The following is an 18,957-nucleotide window of genomic DNA, read 5'->3' on the forward strand; positions in this document are numbered from 1 at the left end:
ATGATGCCCTGGATGTCTCTCTGATCAGCGTTCGGGTTCTGTAAGTGTCCGTTTATCTCTACATGTAAATTTTGGCGTGCGTCACCGTACTAACTTCGTCTTCCATTTCATGTAGGATGCTAATTCAGACATGCCGCCGAGAGGCGTACCTACATATAGGCTTCATGGATCCATCTGTAGTTAACCAACAACATATACAATTAGCGTCGGAAAAAACCTTGGTGGAAGTATACAATTTCCTAGACAAACAAACATTCAAGGATTTCATACTACTTCCATACAACTTCAAGTAAGTGTGTGTATACCGTCTACTTTCGATGTCTTTTTCCTTATCTCTACATGTTAGTTAGCTCTAATATGCATGAACATTTTACGCACGCAGCTTCCACTGGATCCTTATTATAATTGAGCCTGAAAGAAGCCACGTCACTATCTTTGATTCGTTGAGTAAAGATCTAGTGGAGTACCAAGAAATGCAAGACATGCTAGGCTTGTAATAATTCTGGACCTTTACCTCTATCCAAAAGTTTGTTTCCTAAATTTTATCCTTGTTACACTATATCATTCATTATTCTAATCCGCAGCGCATGGAAATAATTCATAAGGACACACAAAGGTCCATTCAAAGAAAAACTTACATGGAACACAGACTTCCCGGTACGTAAGAAGTCTGCACATTTATTACATTGTATAACAAGAATATTTCATAACTTATTTTTTTCCGCACTGAAGTGCTTAAGACAGGAACTCGGGAATAATCTATGTGGCTACTACATCTGTGAGCACATGCACAGTTTTATGGGACCCAAGGGACTAAAGATGACGCCGCACAACTTTAAAGTACGTAAAATAAAACTATTACTAGTTAATTATTTTCTAGCTCCTTATATGTATTTGTTCGTGTAACATTCATAAATTTCCAAATTATAGATGTTAAATATTCAACAAGGACTCTTGAAGGAAGAAAGAGTAGCGGCAATATGTGAAGGTCTCATTGGATTCCTAATGGACGAGGTGGTAGATCTAAAAGGAGAATTTTATTACGATGGACGACAATTAGACACTCCGATCAGCAACACCTCGATGGGAAGATTGTAGATAGATACTTTGATTTATTTGTATATATAATACATGCTAATTATGATCGATTTGTACTAGTTGAATTGTGTATATGAATTGTGTATAAGAATTGTGTATATATATAGTAATTGTATAATTACAAATCCCATTCGTTTAAATACTAGTTGATTTCATTCTAAAAAAATCTCAACTACTAAAGGTTAACAAAAGGGCCGCGGTACTACGTACGTGATGCATGCATGAAAAATTCAGGTGCCAGGCAGGTGCCATGCAGGGCGCCATTTAGTCTCGGTTGGAATCCAGCCGGGACTAAAGGGTAACCCTTTACTCCCAGTTGGGAAACCCAACCGGGACTAAAGGGGCGCCCTTTACTCCCGGTTGCTTTTACAAACCGGGACTAAAGGGCCTGTTCCGCGCCTGGCGTGGCAGGCCCTTTAGTCCCGGTTGGTGACACCAACGGGACTAAAGGGGGACCTTTACTCCCAGTTAAAAGACCCGGGACTAAAGACCCCCCCTTTTGTCCCGGTTGGTTTATCCCAGATGGATTTTTGGGAGATATGCACCCTACCAACCGGGACTAAAGGCCAATTCTCTACCAGTGGTCGGGGGTGGTGTCGGGGATGGTGGCGATGTGAAAAAAACCTTCTTGTAGGAGTGGGTTCCCTTGGGCGGCTGCCTTGGCAAATGCATCGGCGTGCTCATACTCGGCCCTAAGGATGTGCATGATGGTGAAACCTTAGAACTTGTGTTCCAGGTTCCGGACCACCCAGAGGTACTCCGCCAGCTCGGGCTCCCAGGCCTAGTATTCCTGTTCCACTTAGAGTGTGATGACTTGGGAGTCACACTTGGCGAGAAGGTGCCACACTCCCAGGGCCGCCAACTTCTGCAACACGAGGACAAGCGCCTCATACTCCACCGTGTTGTTGGTGCATGGGAAATCAAGGCGGAGAGTGTATCAGACCTCTTGTCCCAATGGAGAGGACAGGATGGATGTGGCCTCGGCTCCGGAAGTACCCCAGGCTGTGTCGACGAAAGCCGTCCAGACGGGTTCCATCGTCGGGGGGCCGCCGGCTGGCGTGGCGGGTGTCCAATCGATGATGAAATCCGCCAGAGCTTGCGACTTGATGGTGCTCCGGGCGACGAAAGAGAGTGCGAAGGGTGCCAACTCTGCCCAATGGCCTCCCGATTCTAGAAGACCTCGTTCAATGGGTAGGGCGGTGAAGTAGTGCTTGAGCTTGTGAGAGGCCATGACCATGACATACGCCACCTTCTCCAGCTCGAAGTAGCGCAGCTTGGCCCTGCCAGGGCTTGAGACACATAGTAGACCGGGGCTTGTTCTTCCTTGCCGTCTCGAGAGCGCTCCTCCACCAGGACCGCGCTTAACGCCCCTTCCTCTACTTCTATGTACAACAAGAGGGGAGCCCCTGGGGTGGGGTTGGTTTGTACCTCCGGGTTCTCCAAGTACTTCTTGAGATCTTGGAAGGCCACTGCTATTCCTCCATCCATCAGAACGGGTCGGAGCCCCTCAGCACCTTGAAGAAGGGCAGGCTCCTCTCCACAAACCTGGAGATGATGCGGCTTAGGGCCGCTAGCCTCCCGGTGAGCCACTGCGCCTCTCGTATGTTGTTCGGGAGCTCCATCTCTTGGATGGCGTGGATATTTTCGGGGTTGGCCTCAATCCCTTCTAAGAGACGAGGTAACTCAGCAGCTTGCCGGAGCGTACTCTGAAGGTGCACTTCTCGGGGTTTAGGCGGAGTCCTGTCTGCCGGGGGTTTCTGAAGGTTTCCTGCAGATCGGAGAGGTGGTCTTTCTCATCTTTACTTTTAACGACAATATCATCCACATACGCTTCCAGGTTCCACCCCACTTAGGCGTCGAACACTAGTTTTACCAGTCGTGCGAAGGTGGCTCCCACATTTCGAAGACCAAAGGCATCGGCACGAAACAATACATTTTGAAAGGAGTGATGAAGCTGGTCCGGGGCTCATCATCTTTCGCCATCCACACCTGGTGGTATCCCGAGTAGGCGTTGAGGAAGCTGAGCCGCTCACTTTCGAAAGTAGAATCCCCGATCTGGTTGATACGGTAGAGGGGGAAATCATCCTTGGGGCATGCCTTGTTGAGATTGGTGAAGTCGACGCACATGCGCCACTTACCATTGTTCTTCTTAACCACGACCGGGTTGGCAAGCCACTCCGTGTGGATGACTTCCCGGATCATGTTAGCACCCAGCAACTTGCGCACTTCCGTGCTAGCCGCCTCTTTCTGCTTCGTCGACATCTTTCGCACCTTTTGCTTGCAGGGCTTCTTCTTGGGGTCGATGTTGAGGTAGTGTTGGATCAGATCCCGGTCGATTCCCTGGAGATCGGAGGGGGTCCACACGAAGATGTCCTCATTTTCCTGGAGGAAATCCAAGAGTGCCACCTCCATAGGTTCCGGGAGGTCAGTCGCCAGCTGCACCGTATTCTTGGGCTGATCTGGTCGGAGCACCACGGTCTTGATTTCCCCTTCAGGACGGGCTTCCGGGATGAACAGTGTGGATGATGGCCCCTTGCCCCCCTCAGGCAGTGCCAGACCCAGTTCGTTGACCACCCACTACCCCGGTATGCGCCCGACGAGCTCTTGGTCTACCAGCACCTTGATGGTGCCCTTTGGGGCTGCCATCTTCATGCACAGGAAGCCATGGTGGGGGACGGCATAGAATGCGTTGAGGAGGCACCTCCCGAAAATGGCATTGCACTGGTAGGGCACGTCAACGATGTCGAAGACTATGTCTTCTGTGCGAGCATACTCGCTGAGGCCAAAAGACACCGGCAGCTTGATCTGCCCCATCGCTTCGACCGCCTACCCTCCGAAGCCGCACAGGGGGATTCCGGTGCGAGTGAGTTGGGTCCAGGAGAGCCCCATGCAATCGAAGGCCAAGGCAAAGAGGAGGTCCGCGGAGCTCCTGCCATCGATGATGATGCGCTGGACCTCAACCCCAGTGACGTTGGCTGAGATGATGAATGCATCGGCATAGGGGTAGAAGGGCGTATTGCAATCCTCTGCTCCAAAAGTGATTGGGACGGTGGCGTAGTGGGGGAATGGGACTGGTGGTTGCGAGGTCACGTGTTGGACCTCTTGAGATGTGGATCTCCCAAAGATGGGGAGGACCACGTGGTGAGACCCCACCATGTGCTATACGTCCCAGATTGGCGCCTCCTGCTTCAGGGCCGATAAAGGGACATATGGCTGTCCCGATGGTGGTGGCGGCATCCCGTACTTGGCCAGATGCGGCCAGGGGTAGGCGGAGTGTGGCATCGGTGCTGGAGGCACCGACCTAGCCCATGGGCGGAGGTGGGGTTGTGTGCAAGACTGGCCTCACTAGGGTAGAGGCCTTCCGAGCGGAGGAGGCTGCTTCGGCCTTGCAGGCATCGATGGAAGGACACTCTCAATTGGTGTATCCTCCCCAGTGTTCATGGATGATGCAATACAACTTCGACAAATCCCTGAAGCGGGCGTGGCTCGACTCTGCTCGGGGCTTGGAGCTCTAGGGTTTGGAGGATTTTCGGGTATCGCAGGTCCTTTCCCTCTTCTGATCCCCTCAAGATTCCTCCCTACCTCGGGAGGTCTCTACTGTTTGGACCTCCTGGTAGGGGCGGTGGGCATGGTCCCACCATTTGCGCTGGTCGTCCTTCTCCCGAGGACACTCCGGAAGGGAGTCGTGATGTCTTCTCTCCTACCTCTTGGGCTGGGACCCGAGGGAAGCTTCCATTGCGCCTCGCAGAGCTCATCGTCCTCTGCGCGTGCGTACTCCTCCTTCACATCAGTTCTGACACGGTTTGAGGAGGGTGCCGGGAGAGGCGGAGCCAAAGGGTGCCGTGGCGCAGCCCTTCCTGATCAGCGTTGATGATGGTCCTCTTGCTTAGGCCACTGGCCTAGCACTTCACGTTGATGAAGCGTTTGATGAAGCTCTGAAGCGTCTTCATTCTTCCTTGTTTGACAGCGAAGAGATGCCCCAAGGCGACGGGTCATCGTAGTTTCCCTAGAAGTTCTCCAGCATCGCCTCCCACAATTGCTCCCAGGAGAAGATCTTCCCAGCTTCAAGGGTTGTGTACCAGGTGCGGGCGATGCATGTCATGACCATCACAAGGCTCTTTGCCATGATGGCCTCATCTGTTGGGATACAAGGTAGGCTACGCTAGCGCAAAACAAAATTTTTCTACCGTGTAAACCAGGAAAACTGCCGTATATGGATTATGGGATTACCACTCGACGCACTAGTGCGGAAGATGTAGAATCGTGTCAGGGCAGCGAAGTCGATCAGCGTAGTCGAACACGTAGTCGATCACGTCGACGTCGAGCAGCTCCTCAGCAGCTCATCCACGTGTAGCAAGGTCGTCCTCGTGCTGCGGCACGTCGTTGACTCGTTGTGGCTCGTCGTGGCTCGTCGGTGGCTCGTCCAAGTGCTACAGGTGCAACACCTCCAAAGTATCCACACGTGCAGGGAGGAAGCGTCACAAGCCAGACTGCTAGGTCCGCGAGTTGCAACAGGGCGAGGGCGTGGGAGGCGCGGCAGATGTGTTTTCAGCCAAAAGGGATGAAACCATAGGGCGCCCCCTTTCTATTTATAGAGGTTCCTGACGGGCCTCTGTGTCCGAGGCCCATTAGTACTTCTAAACCTGATCCAACTCAGATCATATCCGAATTGGGCTTCTAGCCCCTTAAGTTGGTGACCCTATGGGTTCGGATACGTATAGACATGGCCCGAGTACTCCTACTCGGCCCAATAGTCGGTAGCGGCCTCTAGCAAGACGTGCCAACTCCTATACGCACACAAAGATCATATCAGACGAACCATCACAACATTACGTACATGCTATTCCCTTTGCCTCATGATATTTGGTCTAGCTTCAAGCCGACCGCTCTTTCTCGATCCTGTGATTCGGAATCCCTTTGTAGGTTAACTCTTAATCGTACGTAACATGGCCATGCATTTCCGGATCTGATCACTCGAGGGGCCAGAGATATCACTCTCAATCAGAGAGGGGCAAATCCCATCTTGATTGACCATGCCTCACAGCATGCTTCCTGACAAATCCGAAAGCTACCTTTTTAACTACCCTGTACGGTGTAGCGTTTGATAGCCCCTAAGTAAATCGATCCACATCTTGAGTACATGCGACAATCTCAGGTCTAAGGACAAAGCGTACATGTTGTGTAAAGAGAGAACTACTTCTCACGTTGGGTCAATCCTAGCATATGTCTCTACATTTGCCTACATTATTAGTTCGACTTCTCCATGTCCATGACTTGTGAAACATAGTCATCAACTAATACATGTACTAGTCTAATATTCATGTGTGTCCACACATGAACACCGACTAGGAACAACTTTTACAATAACCATACAAGTAAAGAGTTTCACATACAATTCACATAATTGCAAATCAATTCAAGTAGTCTTTAATGGATATTCAATGAACACAATATACAAATCATGGATACAATCAGATATCATCATCTCTATGATTGCCTCTAGGGCATACCTCCAACATCATCGCCTTCGACAGACTGGATGGTGCCTTTGAAACTCATGACGAAGGCCTTGGGATCAGTCTTTCCGTCGTAGGGGGCAATCTGCAGCATTTTGAATCCCCGCGGCCAACTGATGGACTGGAGGCCGGGGGACATGGGGACTTGGGTTGTAGAGGGTGTTCCTTTGAGCGTGGCTATCGGACATGACCTGGTTGGGAGGACGCTCTGGCTCGCCCATACTCCCTTTCCCCAATGCGTCCCGATGAGCCTTGGCTATCTGGGGGGCTTCTAGCTTCTTCCGGAGCTCCCTACCCCGCCGCATGGCATCGGCTCATGGGCGCACGTACTCCTCCCTGGCCCGAGCCTCTTTGTCGATGGCCTCCCAGCTGGCTGCCTCCCTTTGCTCGCTCTCCCTCTAGGCTTGCTCCAGCTGAACCTGCAGGTCATCCGCCTCCACTTCAGCTTCTCGAGTAAGGTGCTCCTCTAAGGAGCCAGCGGTATCGAGGCCAGAGGCATCTCCCGTCTCCTCCTCCTTGGCCACCAGGTCCTCCTTAGCTTCCGGGTTGTCATCGCTGATGCCCGCTAACTCCTCTTTGCCTCCCAAGTTGACCCTTTTCGGATCGGCTCCAGCAGCTGCTACGCCCTCTGGAACTACAGTCTCGGAGGGGTCAGTGGTCGTCGTGGGGAGGGGATCCACTGGAAGGTCGGTGGCTCCCTTCCCCTTCTGTCGCAGCAGTGCCATATGGCTTCTTAGCCACTCTCTTCCCCACGGATGGCGCCAACTGTTCATGGTTACAAAATGCCTAAATAGTAGAGGGTGGCTTTAGAACAAGGCATTTGTCCAAAAAGCTTTTAGGGGACAGAGTGGCTAGAATGTTGTCCCTTGCTTAAGCCTAAGGCTCCTCTTATTTATAGCCTTAGAAGACGGGGCCTGTTTAGGTTAAAGACCTTCATGCCCCCGGTACGGCATCCACAGAGCTGGTCCTACCAGGATACGGCGCTAGGGGTAGTGAGGTCTAAGGCCCCTTCGTGTACGGAGGATCCCTGTATCTAGGGCTAACGTGGCGGCCTCTTTCCGTGTGGGTGGTGGGCGCGGCAGTCCCTGCACGTAGGGTTGATGCTCAGGTCACCCTTTTGCTTTAGATGACGCCTAAAGCAAAAGTTCTCCCCCTTGAGGCCTAGCCCGGGTACCGGATTGGGGCTTCTCGTTCGTCGGCCCCTCCTGGAGGGACGATGCCTCCGCGGGAGCTGGAGTGCCCAGGGGGAGGGGGTTCCAAACGGCTTGGATAGGTTTTTTCTCCCTCCTTGCTCTCCCGCGGGCCATCCCGCTCTCGTCGCGTCCCACCGGGGACTCCAGGGGTCATCGGCCAGCTCATGCTCGTTACCTTCGGGAGACCGCTGGAGGTTCCGAAACACCTTTCTTCCATCCTCCATGGTCTCCCTTCCTAGCCTCCATGGTCGGGAAAGGCATGGAAGAGACGGAATGACTTTCCACAGGGAGAGGAACCTCTGAGCGTACGGGAGTGTTCCAACAGGATACGATCCCCCGACCCGTGATCTAGACCAATTCCCAACACTTTAATTTGATTCCAAAGTTCTATCTATAACTTTTGTTTTTGAATTATGTTCGTAACTTTTGTTCATAATTTATGTTTCCTTCGTTGGTTCCAAAGTTCTATCTATAACTTTTGCTTTTTGAATTATGTTCTTGACTTTTTGCTTCTATTTTTTTCTTATTTTTTGTTTCTCATAATTTTTTTCAAAGATTTGTCTACAAATTTCTTATACAAATATGCGTACATAATTTTTTTAAAAAAGTTGTGTGCATAACTTATACACGAAGGGTAGGGTGTGAGGACGGACGGACGTGGGGTGAAAACAACGAGTGATCCTGACCGCGCGCTAACTATCTTTGCCCGCCTTTTTATTAGCCCGCCTTTTTCTCGAGTTACAGATCCGTTCATCGCAGAATAGAGGGTGTTTGGTTTCACGGATTAAAGTTTAGCTGTATCACATTGAATGTTTAGATACTAATTAGAAGGACTAAATATGAGCTGATTACGAATCTATTAAGCCTACTTAGTCCATGATTTGACAACGTGATGCTACGTAAATATGTGCTAATCATGAATTAATTAGGTTTAATAGATTCATCTCACGAATTAGCCTCCACATGTGCAATTAGTTTTATAATTATTCTATATTTAACACTCCAATTTTATAATTATTCTATATTTAACACTCCTAAATATTATTAATTAGTAGTAAATATTCGATGCGACGAAGCCGAAGCACCCGGCGTCCCGGCCCCTTCATAGCCAACCCCACCCATTCTCCACCCGTCTCTCTCGCCGCTGCTTCGCCTGCCTTTGTTTTTACTTTTCCCTCCACCTCTTCCCTCCTGGCGCAGAAGCGAGGGAGGAAGAGAGGGAGAGGCGGCGGAGGGGAGGAGGTTGAGGCGACTTCCTCTTTGGGTGAGTTCCAGAAGGTGAGTTCGAATCCGCTCGTTGCTCTCGTGTGGCTCCATGGCGGAATCTGAAACTATTTGGTTGTGGGGTTTTGTGGCGTGCGGGGGTTTTTCGGGGGGTTTTGGATTCTAGCCAATGTGGGTTGCTAGGGGTTTCGGATTGATCGTAGATTCCGGAGTTTTGATGGGAGATTGTTATCTGGTCTCGGAAGCGCGCCGTGCGCTGCTCGTGGCAGATTCCATCTATCCAATTGTGATGTAATCATCTGTTTGAGGGTGGGTTTCCCGTGCGTGCGCCGCTTCAATTTATATGTGTTTCCTCGGCGCTTGTTTATGCCTGTGATTCGATGCAGTGGCGTGGTATGTGTCGTTCCAATTTCTGGTTGCGAGTTTGAGTTTATGGCTTTGTGCTTGCAATCTGTGATTTCTGACGGAATTCTCCGAATGGCCCCTTCCAATCTGCAGTCGCGAAATTTGAACGAACTCAATCGCTTACTATTCGAGTTGTTATAATCATTGAGGGTTATGTTGGGATTGCTTGAGTTCATTTGTTTGGTGCTTGTTGGTGATGGAACGGCATGCTTTTTTTTAGTACGGACTCGCACCAATCTCGTGCTCAACCAGTGCGGTTGTGTTTTGGATTTCTAAAACTCATCTTGCGGTTTTGCACCTCAGAGTCTCAGCGTTGGAATTGGTGATACTTTGGTAGTGTTTGTTCATGATCTACAATTTTTTTACCTCGGTTCCTGTTTATACGTTGATTGATTTGAAGTCACTGTATTTGTTAGGCTCATGCCTCATCTGTTTCCCCTCTAGCACTGCTTTGAGGTTGAGGCGTCTGTTTTTCACTTCTTTCTTTTTTCCATCTCCCTTTCCTCTTCATCATGTTTTGTTTCTGAAATTACAAATGGTTTTGCGATTTATGATGATCCGAGGAGGTAATACCACATCTGTTTGGCCACTCAGAACAGTGTTTTACCAAACACAACTTGTTTCTATTGAGTTAGACTCAGTTTTTTGATTTAGTGGTGTTTCCCAAAATTTACTTATGCACTTTGTGAGATATCTTGGGATTGTGGTATTATTGTCTTGGGCCTTGCCTTTCTGGTTTTGTGGTGGACAGAAATTTTGTTTACTTGTATATTTGCTTTTGATAGTCTAGAACCAAATGCACCTTTCTTCCCCTTTTTCTGAGTTTGAAAACAGTGTGCTAGACTCTGCTGTAGACGTATTTTATTTGGATGAAAACAGTGTGCCATCTAGTTCTCTGTGTAAGCACGTTCCTCTGAGTTTTTACAGGGTTTTAGCCAATTTTCTACATAAAATGGTCCCAAAATGGCCAATTGTATATTGCCACCTGGCCTTTGGGCTTCTTTGCTAATGATTCCGCCGGGAATCAATAGGCATTCGGGTTACCTTTCCGGTTTTCCTTTTTAAAAATATACGCCCTTCTTGTTTCTTCATTTATTGTTTCGGTTCCTTTTGCATTCAAACAAAATGCCATATTCTCTCCAAAAAAAAAAACAAAATGCCATAAGGTTATAGTTTGATGCATCAAACAACTTAATTCTTGCAAGAAAACTTTGGTAATATCTGCTCCTTTCACTTGAGCTTCTTTGTAAAAAGACAAAAACATACACTAAATGCTTGATTGATGTTATAAGCATATCTTTATTTACATTCCTCTATCTGTTTTATTCTGCGTATTGGTTTGTATGTGTGATGTCTCCAGTAACAACTCGCATTTTTTGGTTGTCTTTTGCACCAATTGAGGATTGGTCAAAAGTCAAAGTGATACAAGCTATGGCTAATTTAGTTGTCACTGTAGATTGTCTTGGTGGAATTAGTCGAAATAGATGCATATCGATGCAGAATATTCAAATGTTAATTTGTATTGTTGATTGTATTGTCTTAATTCATATGGATAATTGTGCTGCATTTAAGTGTTCTCTAGTAGATATCATGTGTTTCTTTTGTTTTTAGAGCCAGGCTCCATGTTTTAACGAGCTTCTCCCCTTACAAAGTTTATTGTTTTTATTGAACATTACAATGTTTATTTTTTCAAAAACTGTAAAAGAGTTAAGTGACATTAACATTGGCTTTGATATGTGGTCCTTCTTTTCAGCAAAGCTTTATTCCAATGGTTATCTATTGTTTCTTTCTCATATGCAACACGAGCATCTTACCTTATTCACATGCATTATTTGCATGCCTTCATGTTTCATATACTATTTCCATCATCCTTCCATAAAATTAAATTCTGATGTCACCATTTTGCCTGATTTGTTTGCCTACATGTTGAATATCATTCTTCACAATACTCGCAAGGAAAACTAATCTATGTGTCTATGTGCTATTTCTCCTTTTTTTTCATTTTTTTTATCTCTTACACTCGAACAACGATTTTATTTGGATGCCTGATAGTATGGCTACTAAAATGGCTGGATCTGTCCAAGTGGTTAAGGATGACACTGTTAAACGCACACCGATGGCACGGCCTAGCATTGGTCGTGAAGGAAAGCCGATTAGGTTGCTGTCAAACCACTTTGCTGTGAAGCTTAATGGAGTAGATGCTGTTTTCTACCAATACAGTGTAATGGACAATCCTGAAACTCTGTTCTTGCTTATTTGTTTTACTTTTGGTTACATTGTAGGTACAATTCTTCAGCCTGTGTTACTTGCTCATATGTTTTATTCTGAAATCGCTTTGGTTACATTGTAGGTTTCCATCAAATCTGAGGATGATAAGGTGGTTGATGGTAAGGGTATTGGCCGAAAGGTCATTGATAAACTGTTGCAAACATACAGTTCTGAACTTGATGGGAAGGATTTTGCATATGATGGAGAGAAATGTTTATTTACTGTGGGACCACTTCCACAGAATAACTTTGAATTCACTGTTATCTTGGAAGAAACATCTTCAAGGTACATGCACTTTAAGTTCTAGCAACTTTGTGAACTGATATGCTATGAAGTGAAAATGTATGAGTGTTGATTGATTATCCTGCTTAGTTTATTTACACGGTTCCCATATATGCATATCTTTCATTGCTACTAGCTACCCATCATGCTAAATTTTACTTCAATTTTGTATATTTTCAATTGGAATTTCAGTTCAGGTTATGTAAAGGTGAACCATCTATAGACATCTTTTATCTATGTGACCATGTGGGACTAGGTTTTTATTCACGCTGTCTTGTACACTGAAATAATGGTATTGCAAAAAGGAGAGATTTCAGTACTAGGTTTCTTGTTAACTCTGTTTTGTAAATTCAATTGTTTGTAGTACAAAAAGATAAAGGGACTATTGAACCGCTTGTGTTGAAGAAAGTTTAGTGTGGTCTGTCATTATGCTGGAAAAGAAATTGAACCTCAACAGAGATAATACCTTTTGATATGCTAAAGTAGCCTATAGGTACTGCAATTAAGAATCCCCAATAGACAACTTATATGAATATGTACTCAATTCATCTGTCTTCAGGGCTGTTGGTGGAAGTCCAGGACATGGAAGCCCTAGTCAAGCTGACAAAAAGCGAGTAAAGCGATCACATCTTGCAAAAAAATTCATTGTGGCCATAAGTTATGCAGCAAAGATTCCTCTAAAGTCAGTTGCTTTGGCACTTCGAGGAAGTGAGTCAGAACATGCTCAGGATGCTCTGAGAGTCCTTGACATTGTTTTAAGGCAACAGCAGGCTAAGCGGTATGCTATTTCTTTTGTCGTCACAATAACATATTTTGCTATTTTTATTTGTCTGTTTGGTTGCCACATGTGTCTGTTGTTTCTTGTATACAGAGGTTGTCTACTTGTTAGGCAGTCATTTTTCAGTGATGACAGTCGAAACCTTGTTGATTTAACTGGTGGAGTTAGTGGCTGTCGTGGACTCCACTCTAGTTTCCGGACTACAATTGGTGGTCTTTCATTGAACATGGGTATGCATTTGAATACATGTACTCGAATTTTTATTCAAATTGTCAATGCTGATACCATTGGTTTTTTTGTTACACAGATGTTTCAACCACCATGATTGTGACTCCTGGACCAGTTATTGATTTTCTCCTCACAAATCAAAATGTCAGAGATATCAGGGATATTGACTGGCCCAGGGTACCTGGAATAAAATAACTCATCCTGGAATCCTAACTTATTTCCTTTCTAAAGAACAGAGCTTGAAATAGTCTTATTAACTTATACCTATTAATGACACAGGCCAGGAAAATGCTTAAAAACCTGAGAGTTAAAGCTAAGCACAACAACATGGAGTTCAAGATCATTGGCCTTAGCGATCAACCATGCTCCAGACAGACGTATGGCTCTATTCTTATGATGTGCTTTCCATACTGTTCCATTTATTTGCTGATTCTGAAATATATTATGCACAGATTCCCAATGAAAGTTAGAAATGGAAGCATTGAAGTTCAAACTATGGATATTACTGTTCAGGATTATTTTAAGTCCAAGCAGGTTGAATTAATGATGCCTTATCTGCCATGCCTTGATGTTGGAAAACCAAAACGTCCTAATTATCTCCCAATTGAGGTTGCAGCCCTGTTTTTGTTTAAGTCTCTAATGTCGTCTGGTTATCATAGTTTCTGATTGCACTTGATATTCAAGTTGGTGATATTATATTTGCTTTTTGCAGTTATGCCACATGGTATCACTCCAACGTTATACAAAAGCACTATCTTCTCAACAAAGAGCAAATTTGGTTGAAAAGTCACGACAGAAGCCTCAAGATAGAATGCGAGTTGTTACAGATGTGGGTTACTAAATTCGTTCGAGGTTATTGCTTCTCCCAGCCTTTTCCCCTTGAACTTAACTCAGCTATAATTTACAGGCTGTAAAAAGTAATAGGTATGATGATGATCCAATCTTATCTTCTTGTGGTATTGAAATCGAGAAACATCTTACTCGTGTTGATGGTCGTGTTCTCTCTGCACCAACGGTTAGCCTATTTTTTCCGTTTTTTTCATTGTACTATGTTCATATACATGTAATGTTTTATAATTTTTTGAACATGCTATTCAGCTGGTTGTGGGGAACAGTGAAGACTGCATCCCGAACAGGGGCAGGTGGAACTACAATAACAAGGTTGTTACCGAGCTACTTGCAAGAGAACACATTTATCTGGAACATTTGTGTGAACTTTAATTTTTTGTAAACTATCACAGAGGCTATTGGATCCTGTCAAGATTGAGCGTTGGGCTATCGTTAATTTTTCTGCTCGTTGTGACATGAGCAGAATCTCAAGAGAGTTGATAAACTGTGGACGAAGCAAAGGCATTGTAAGTCTTATGTGGTAGTTTATTTTCTTCCACTATGGCTTGTTTGATTTTGAGGGATGAGATGGTCATGGATCATCTGAACCTAACCACCTTCCTTTGTTTTGAGGAATGGAATAGGTTGTTTCGTGACCACCTCATCTCTCACAAACATGGTTCGTAAGGCATCGCCTAGGCAACGATTAGGTGTTGGGGTGTGCTGGGGCTCCAAGGCATCCCCGTCGCCTAGCCAGGATGCCTATGGCGTTCGCTTCAGGCGCAATGCATCTTCTGGGCGTCCAAAAGGCGTCGTCTGGGTGTCCAGGAGGACGATGCGGCTGCCATACTCAAGCATCCCGCATGAAATCAAGGGGAGCAGACGGGAAAGGTAGGGGCGGGCAGGCGGGAAATTGAGCCGGAAGCGCAAAATCATGGGGCGCGGACAGGAAATCGAGCGACGAGCGTGAAAACGAGCGCGCCAACCAGGTATAGCTGCCCAATCGAGGCACAACTGACTAATCGAGAGAGGGAAAGAGAAAGGGGAGGAGAGGGAGGCGGGATGGAACCTTGCGGCGACGTGCATCTCTGCCGATCCACGATTGCGACCTACGGATCTCTGTTCGTCGATCCCGTGCGGCCGCACCTCCGGCCCCTCCGCTGGCCTGCAGTCCCATGCGCACAGCCCTACTCCGGTCTCCACCAGCATCCATGTCATCCCCGTTCCCTCTCTGCTCTACCCAGATAACTATTAGCTTATTCATCTCTCAGTCTTGTGCTTGAATCAGCCAATTATTTTCTGCTCTGTGCCGTCTTCCCTCTCCTCTCCTGCTTTCTCTGCTCTAATCTTCTGCTTGTACTTGGCTGTGCTTTGCTCTGCGATACTGAGAGCTGAGAGCTGAGAGTTGAGAGATTCTAGACTTAAGCATATTTCTGGTTTCCCTGGTGAACTACTTATGTATGTGCTACTAGTTGCACTACCATAGTATGTTTAGGATATGTCTATGGTGTCGCCTCGCCACGCACCTTATGTGCCTAGGCGTTGTGAGGGGGGTGAGTTGCCACAGGTTGCCTTAACGCCTTAAGAACCATGCTCACAAATCAACGATTAGTGTAAAATGAGGAATGGCGGGATCCAACCAAAATCGATGGGATGATCCCATGACGTACCACGCCATACTAGATAGGGTTTTTTGGGTGAAACACATATATTATACATCAGTTAAAACAGAGTACAGGATTTGAGAATTTCTTCTCATATTACAAGGTTGTAGCTTCCTAGTTACTGATCCCTCAAACCAAACACCTCATAAATGTTTGAAAATACTTAACATTCTTGTGATGCTGTGCTTTGACCATAAAAGTTATCCCATGTTTTGCATAGTTTATTGAACGTCCTCACACATTGGTGGATGAGGACAGTCAATCCAGGAGATGTTCACCTGTTGAAAGGGTTGAGAGGATGTTCGAAAAAGTCAAAACAAGCCTTCCTGGCCCTCCGGAGTTTCTGTTGTGTGTTTTACCAGAGAGGAAGAATTGTGATATTTATGGTAAATATGATACACAGTTACTGTTTCTATGCTACCATGTAAACTTTTTGTTGCTAAACTTAATATGCTTTGAAGGGCCATGGAAGAAGAAAAATCTTCATGAAATGGGTATTGTCACTCAATGCATTGCTCCCAGTAATAAGATGAATGATCAGTATTTCACCAATGTTCTTCTAAAAATTAATGCTAAGGTAAAATTTCATCGCTCTATCTGATTTTGCAGCTGTGCCTTGTTTGAAGAAACCACCTCTTATTGATGTGGATACGTTCTTGACAAATATGACTTTTCTTGTTGACTAGCTCGGTGGAATGAATTCTAAATTGGCATTGGAACATCGCCAGATGATACCAGTTGTGACTCAGATACCGACATTAATTCTTGGAATGGATGTTTCACATGGTTCTCCAGGTCGAGCAGATATACCATCAATTGCCGCGGTGTGTCTTTGTTCTCTCTTGCTTTACTTGCATCGAGTGAAGATTGATTTTCACATTAACTTTTCATATACCTTATATGCAGTTCCATAGTTCAAATGAATAGCAAGCTCAATAAGTTGCACCGTTGTTAGGGGAACATTAATGAATTTATTGCATATTCCATTCTGGAAATCTACGAGCAGTGTCACATGCTGGTTTTATATTTATTTCACTGTGATGTGATATTTATAATGAAGTTTACTCTGCAGGTTGTTGGGTCTAGATGCTGGCCACTGATATCACGGTACAGAGCATCTGTCCGGACCCAATCTCCAAAGGTAGAGATGATCGATTCTCTATTTAAGCCGCTGTATGATGGGAAGGATGATGGCATAATGAGGTGATTTAAATTAACATCTTCTCAGTTTTCTATGTGTTCTTCTAGTTGTACCTCACAGTATCTGCATGTTATATGAAGTTATTGCACTAACAAAGTTCTTTTTTTTTACTTTCGCTCGCATTGCATTGCAGGGAACTTCTACTGGACTTCTACCAGACCAGTCAACAAAGAAAGCCTAAGCAGATAATTATCTTCAGGTTTGTATTGATTTAATTGTTCTTTTCAGTTATGCCTATGATTTTTTTATACATTTAATAAGCTAAGCTGCAATGTATGTGTACTGCCTAATGTTTTATCCAACTCAAGTGACTTGCTTTCTTGAATTATCATTATTTTTACTGGCAAATGGTCTTTCCATGCTAATTTGATTTTTTTTTTACTTTACTATGAATGTTGATATTGTAAGAGAAAGTTTGGGGCTACAGAACTTTTCCAGTCTTAAAATAGGAAAGGTCAAATATCCGTAGTGCTGATTATGTTTCTGTATTGTCATTGGTATCTTTTCTAATAAGAAAATCTGTAGTTTCTTATCATCTTTTCGTAAAATTGACTGCATTTTTTATTTAAATGTGGGCTCCTCTGTCTTTGTTAAAGGATGAATAGTCCAGGATTGACTTCACTTTGCGTGAAATGCATCATAAGTACCCATATTGCTTTTGCCAGTAAGAATGGTTTCTGAACATTCAGTTGATGTTCTTTGATTTTTGGGAGGATTGAAGTTGTTATGCTTGATTAACTCAATGTTACATTTTAATTTTAAGTAATTTCATACAATGATGGTTAATTAAATAATGTATGTTCCTTTGTCTTTATTTTTTGCGGAAGAGTGCCTTTGTGGTTCCTTCCTTTCCTGTCTTGAACAAATTGGATAGCCCTGGGAAACTGTACTAGAGAGCTTCATTTTCTGTACTTCATTTTTCCTGGATGATGAACTGGGCACTCACTGTGGTGTCGTGAATTTTCCAGTGTTTCTGCCATGAGTTTTCTGTTTCCACAGTATTGATGAGTTCTTATTCTTATGGTCTACTTATGCAGGGATGGTGTGAGCGAGTCTCAATTTAGCCAAGTACTGAATGTTGAGCTTAATCAAATCATAAAGGTGACATTTAGTTTACCTGGGAATTCATTGGCTTTCTGGTATCCTTTTCTAACAAGAGCTCGACAACACAGGCTTATCAGAGTATGGGACAGGGGGACCTTCCGAAGTTCACAGTGATCATTGCTCAAAAGAATCACCACACAAAACTCTTCCAAGTTGATTCGCCAGACAACGTTCCACCTGGTAAACACCCCTGTCCCACTTAATACTGCTAAAGGTACTTGCCACTTAAACAGCTTCAGCAACTGGCACTTTTGCTTTGCATCAGGGACTGTCGTAGACTCTGGTATTGTTCATCCAAGGCAGTATGATTTTTACATGTGTGCTCAAGCTGGACCAATTGTAAGTTCTAGCACAGTTTGGGATTTTGGTTGGCCATGCTTGTCAGTCATTAGTTCATTACCATGAATAACTTGACTGCATGCCAGGCATGTTTCCTATTTATAGCATCCTAAATGCTCTTACAGGGTACCTCAAGACCCACCCACTACCATGTGTTGCTCGATGAGATTGGCTTCTCAGCAGATAATCTCCAGAAGCTAGTTCTTTCACTTTCATATGTGTAAGCACATCTGTTTACGTATTTCTTACTCTTTTGTGCTAGAGCTGGGAGGATGCCAACATATTTATGCTTGTGCAGGTATCAGAGGAGCACCACTGCAATTTCTGTTGGTATGGATAACTACTTTATTGCAGTTTGCATCCTCTTTTTGAAGATATTACACTCTTTGTTGTGTGCTTGCCTTTGTACTGTTTTCTTCTCTGTTTTTTAAGATATTACTTGCTGTTTGATTATTGCTGGTTTTCCTTCTTCAGTGGCACCTATCTGTTACGCCCACCTAGCAGCAGCTCAGGTGGGCCAGTTCATGAAATTCGAAGAGTTCGCTGATACCTCATCAGGCAGTGGTGTCAATTCGTCATCAGCAGCAGCAATCCCAGAATTGCCGCGGCTTCATGCTGATGTCTGCAGTTCCATGTTCTTCTGTTGAGGTGATCTTGGTTGACCATTGTGTGGTAGGGCTAACTCTGTGAAGGAAGATATAATGGGTACACGGCAGGGTAACCGTTTTGTGAAGAAACCTAAGGCCTCCTTTGGAAGCACAGGGGCGAGCAGCCCCGAGCAGCACTTCCCCAGGATTGATTTTCCTCCCATCCGCTTCCCTCCCCAGGC

The 18,957-nt window shown here is 45.2% G+C and overlaps 1 protein-coding gene across 1 annotated transcript; it reads left to right on the forward strand.

Annotated features, from left to right (window-relative positions):
- Positions 1-9,097: 9,097 nt before the first annotated feature.
- LOC117845053 (protein argonaute 16) lies at positions 9,098-18,920 on the forward strand. The gene is made up of 22 exons (XM_034725929.2): positions 9,098-11,657; positions 11,787-11,989; positions 12,546-12,764; positions 12,858-12,994; positions 13,072-13,169; positions 13,272-13,369; positions 13,445-13,601; positions 13,705-13,821; positions 13,900-14,007; positions 14,091-14,153; positions 14,234-14,347; positions 15,705-15,870; positions 15,946-16,061; positions 16,171-16,308; positions 16,557-16,687; positions 16,819-16,884; positions 17,723-17,786; positions 17,858-17,969; positions 18,055-18,128; positions 18,254-18,348; positions 18,427-18,458; positions 18,603-18,920. Exons 1-22 carry the CDS (start codon positions 11,478-11,480, stop codon positions 18,773-18,775), a joined length of 2,661 nt encoding a protein of 886 aa, XP_034581820.1. The 5' UTR covers positions 9,098-11,477; the 3' UTR covers positions 18,776-18,920.
- The last annotated feature ends 37 nt before the right edge of the window (positions 18,921-18,957 follow it).

Source organism: Setaria viridis, chromosome 2, assembly GCF_005286985.2.
Source record: "Setaria viridis chromosome 2, Setaria_viridis_v4.0, whole genome shotgun sequence".
NCBI lineage: Eukaryota > Viridiplantae > Streptophyta > Magnoliopsida > Poales > Poaceae > Setaria > Setaria viridis.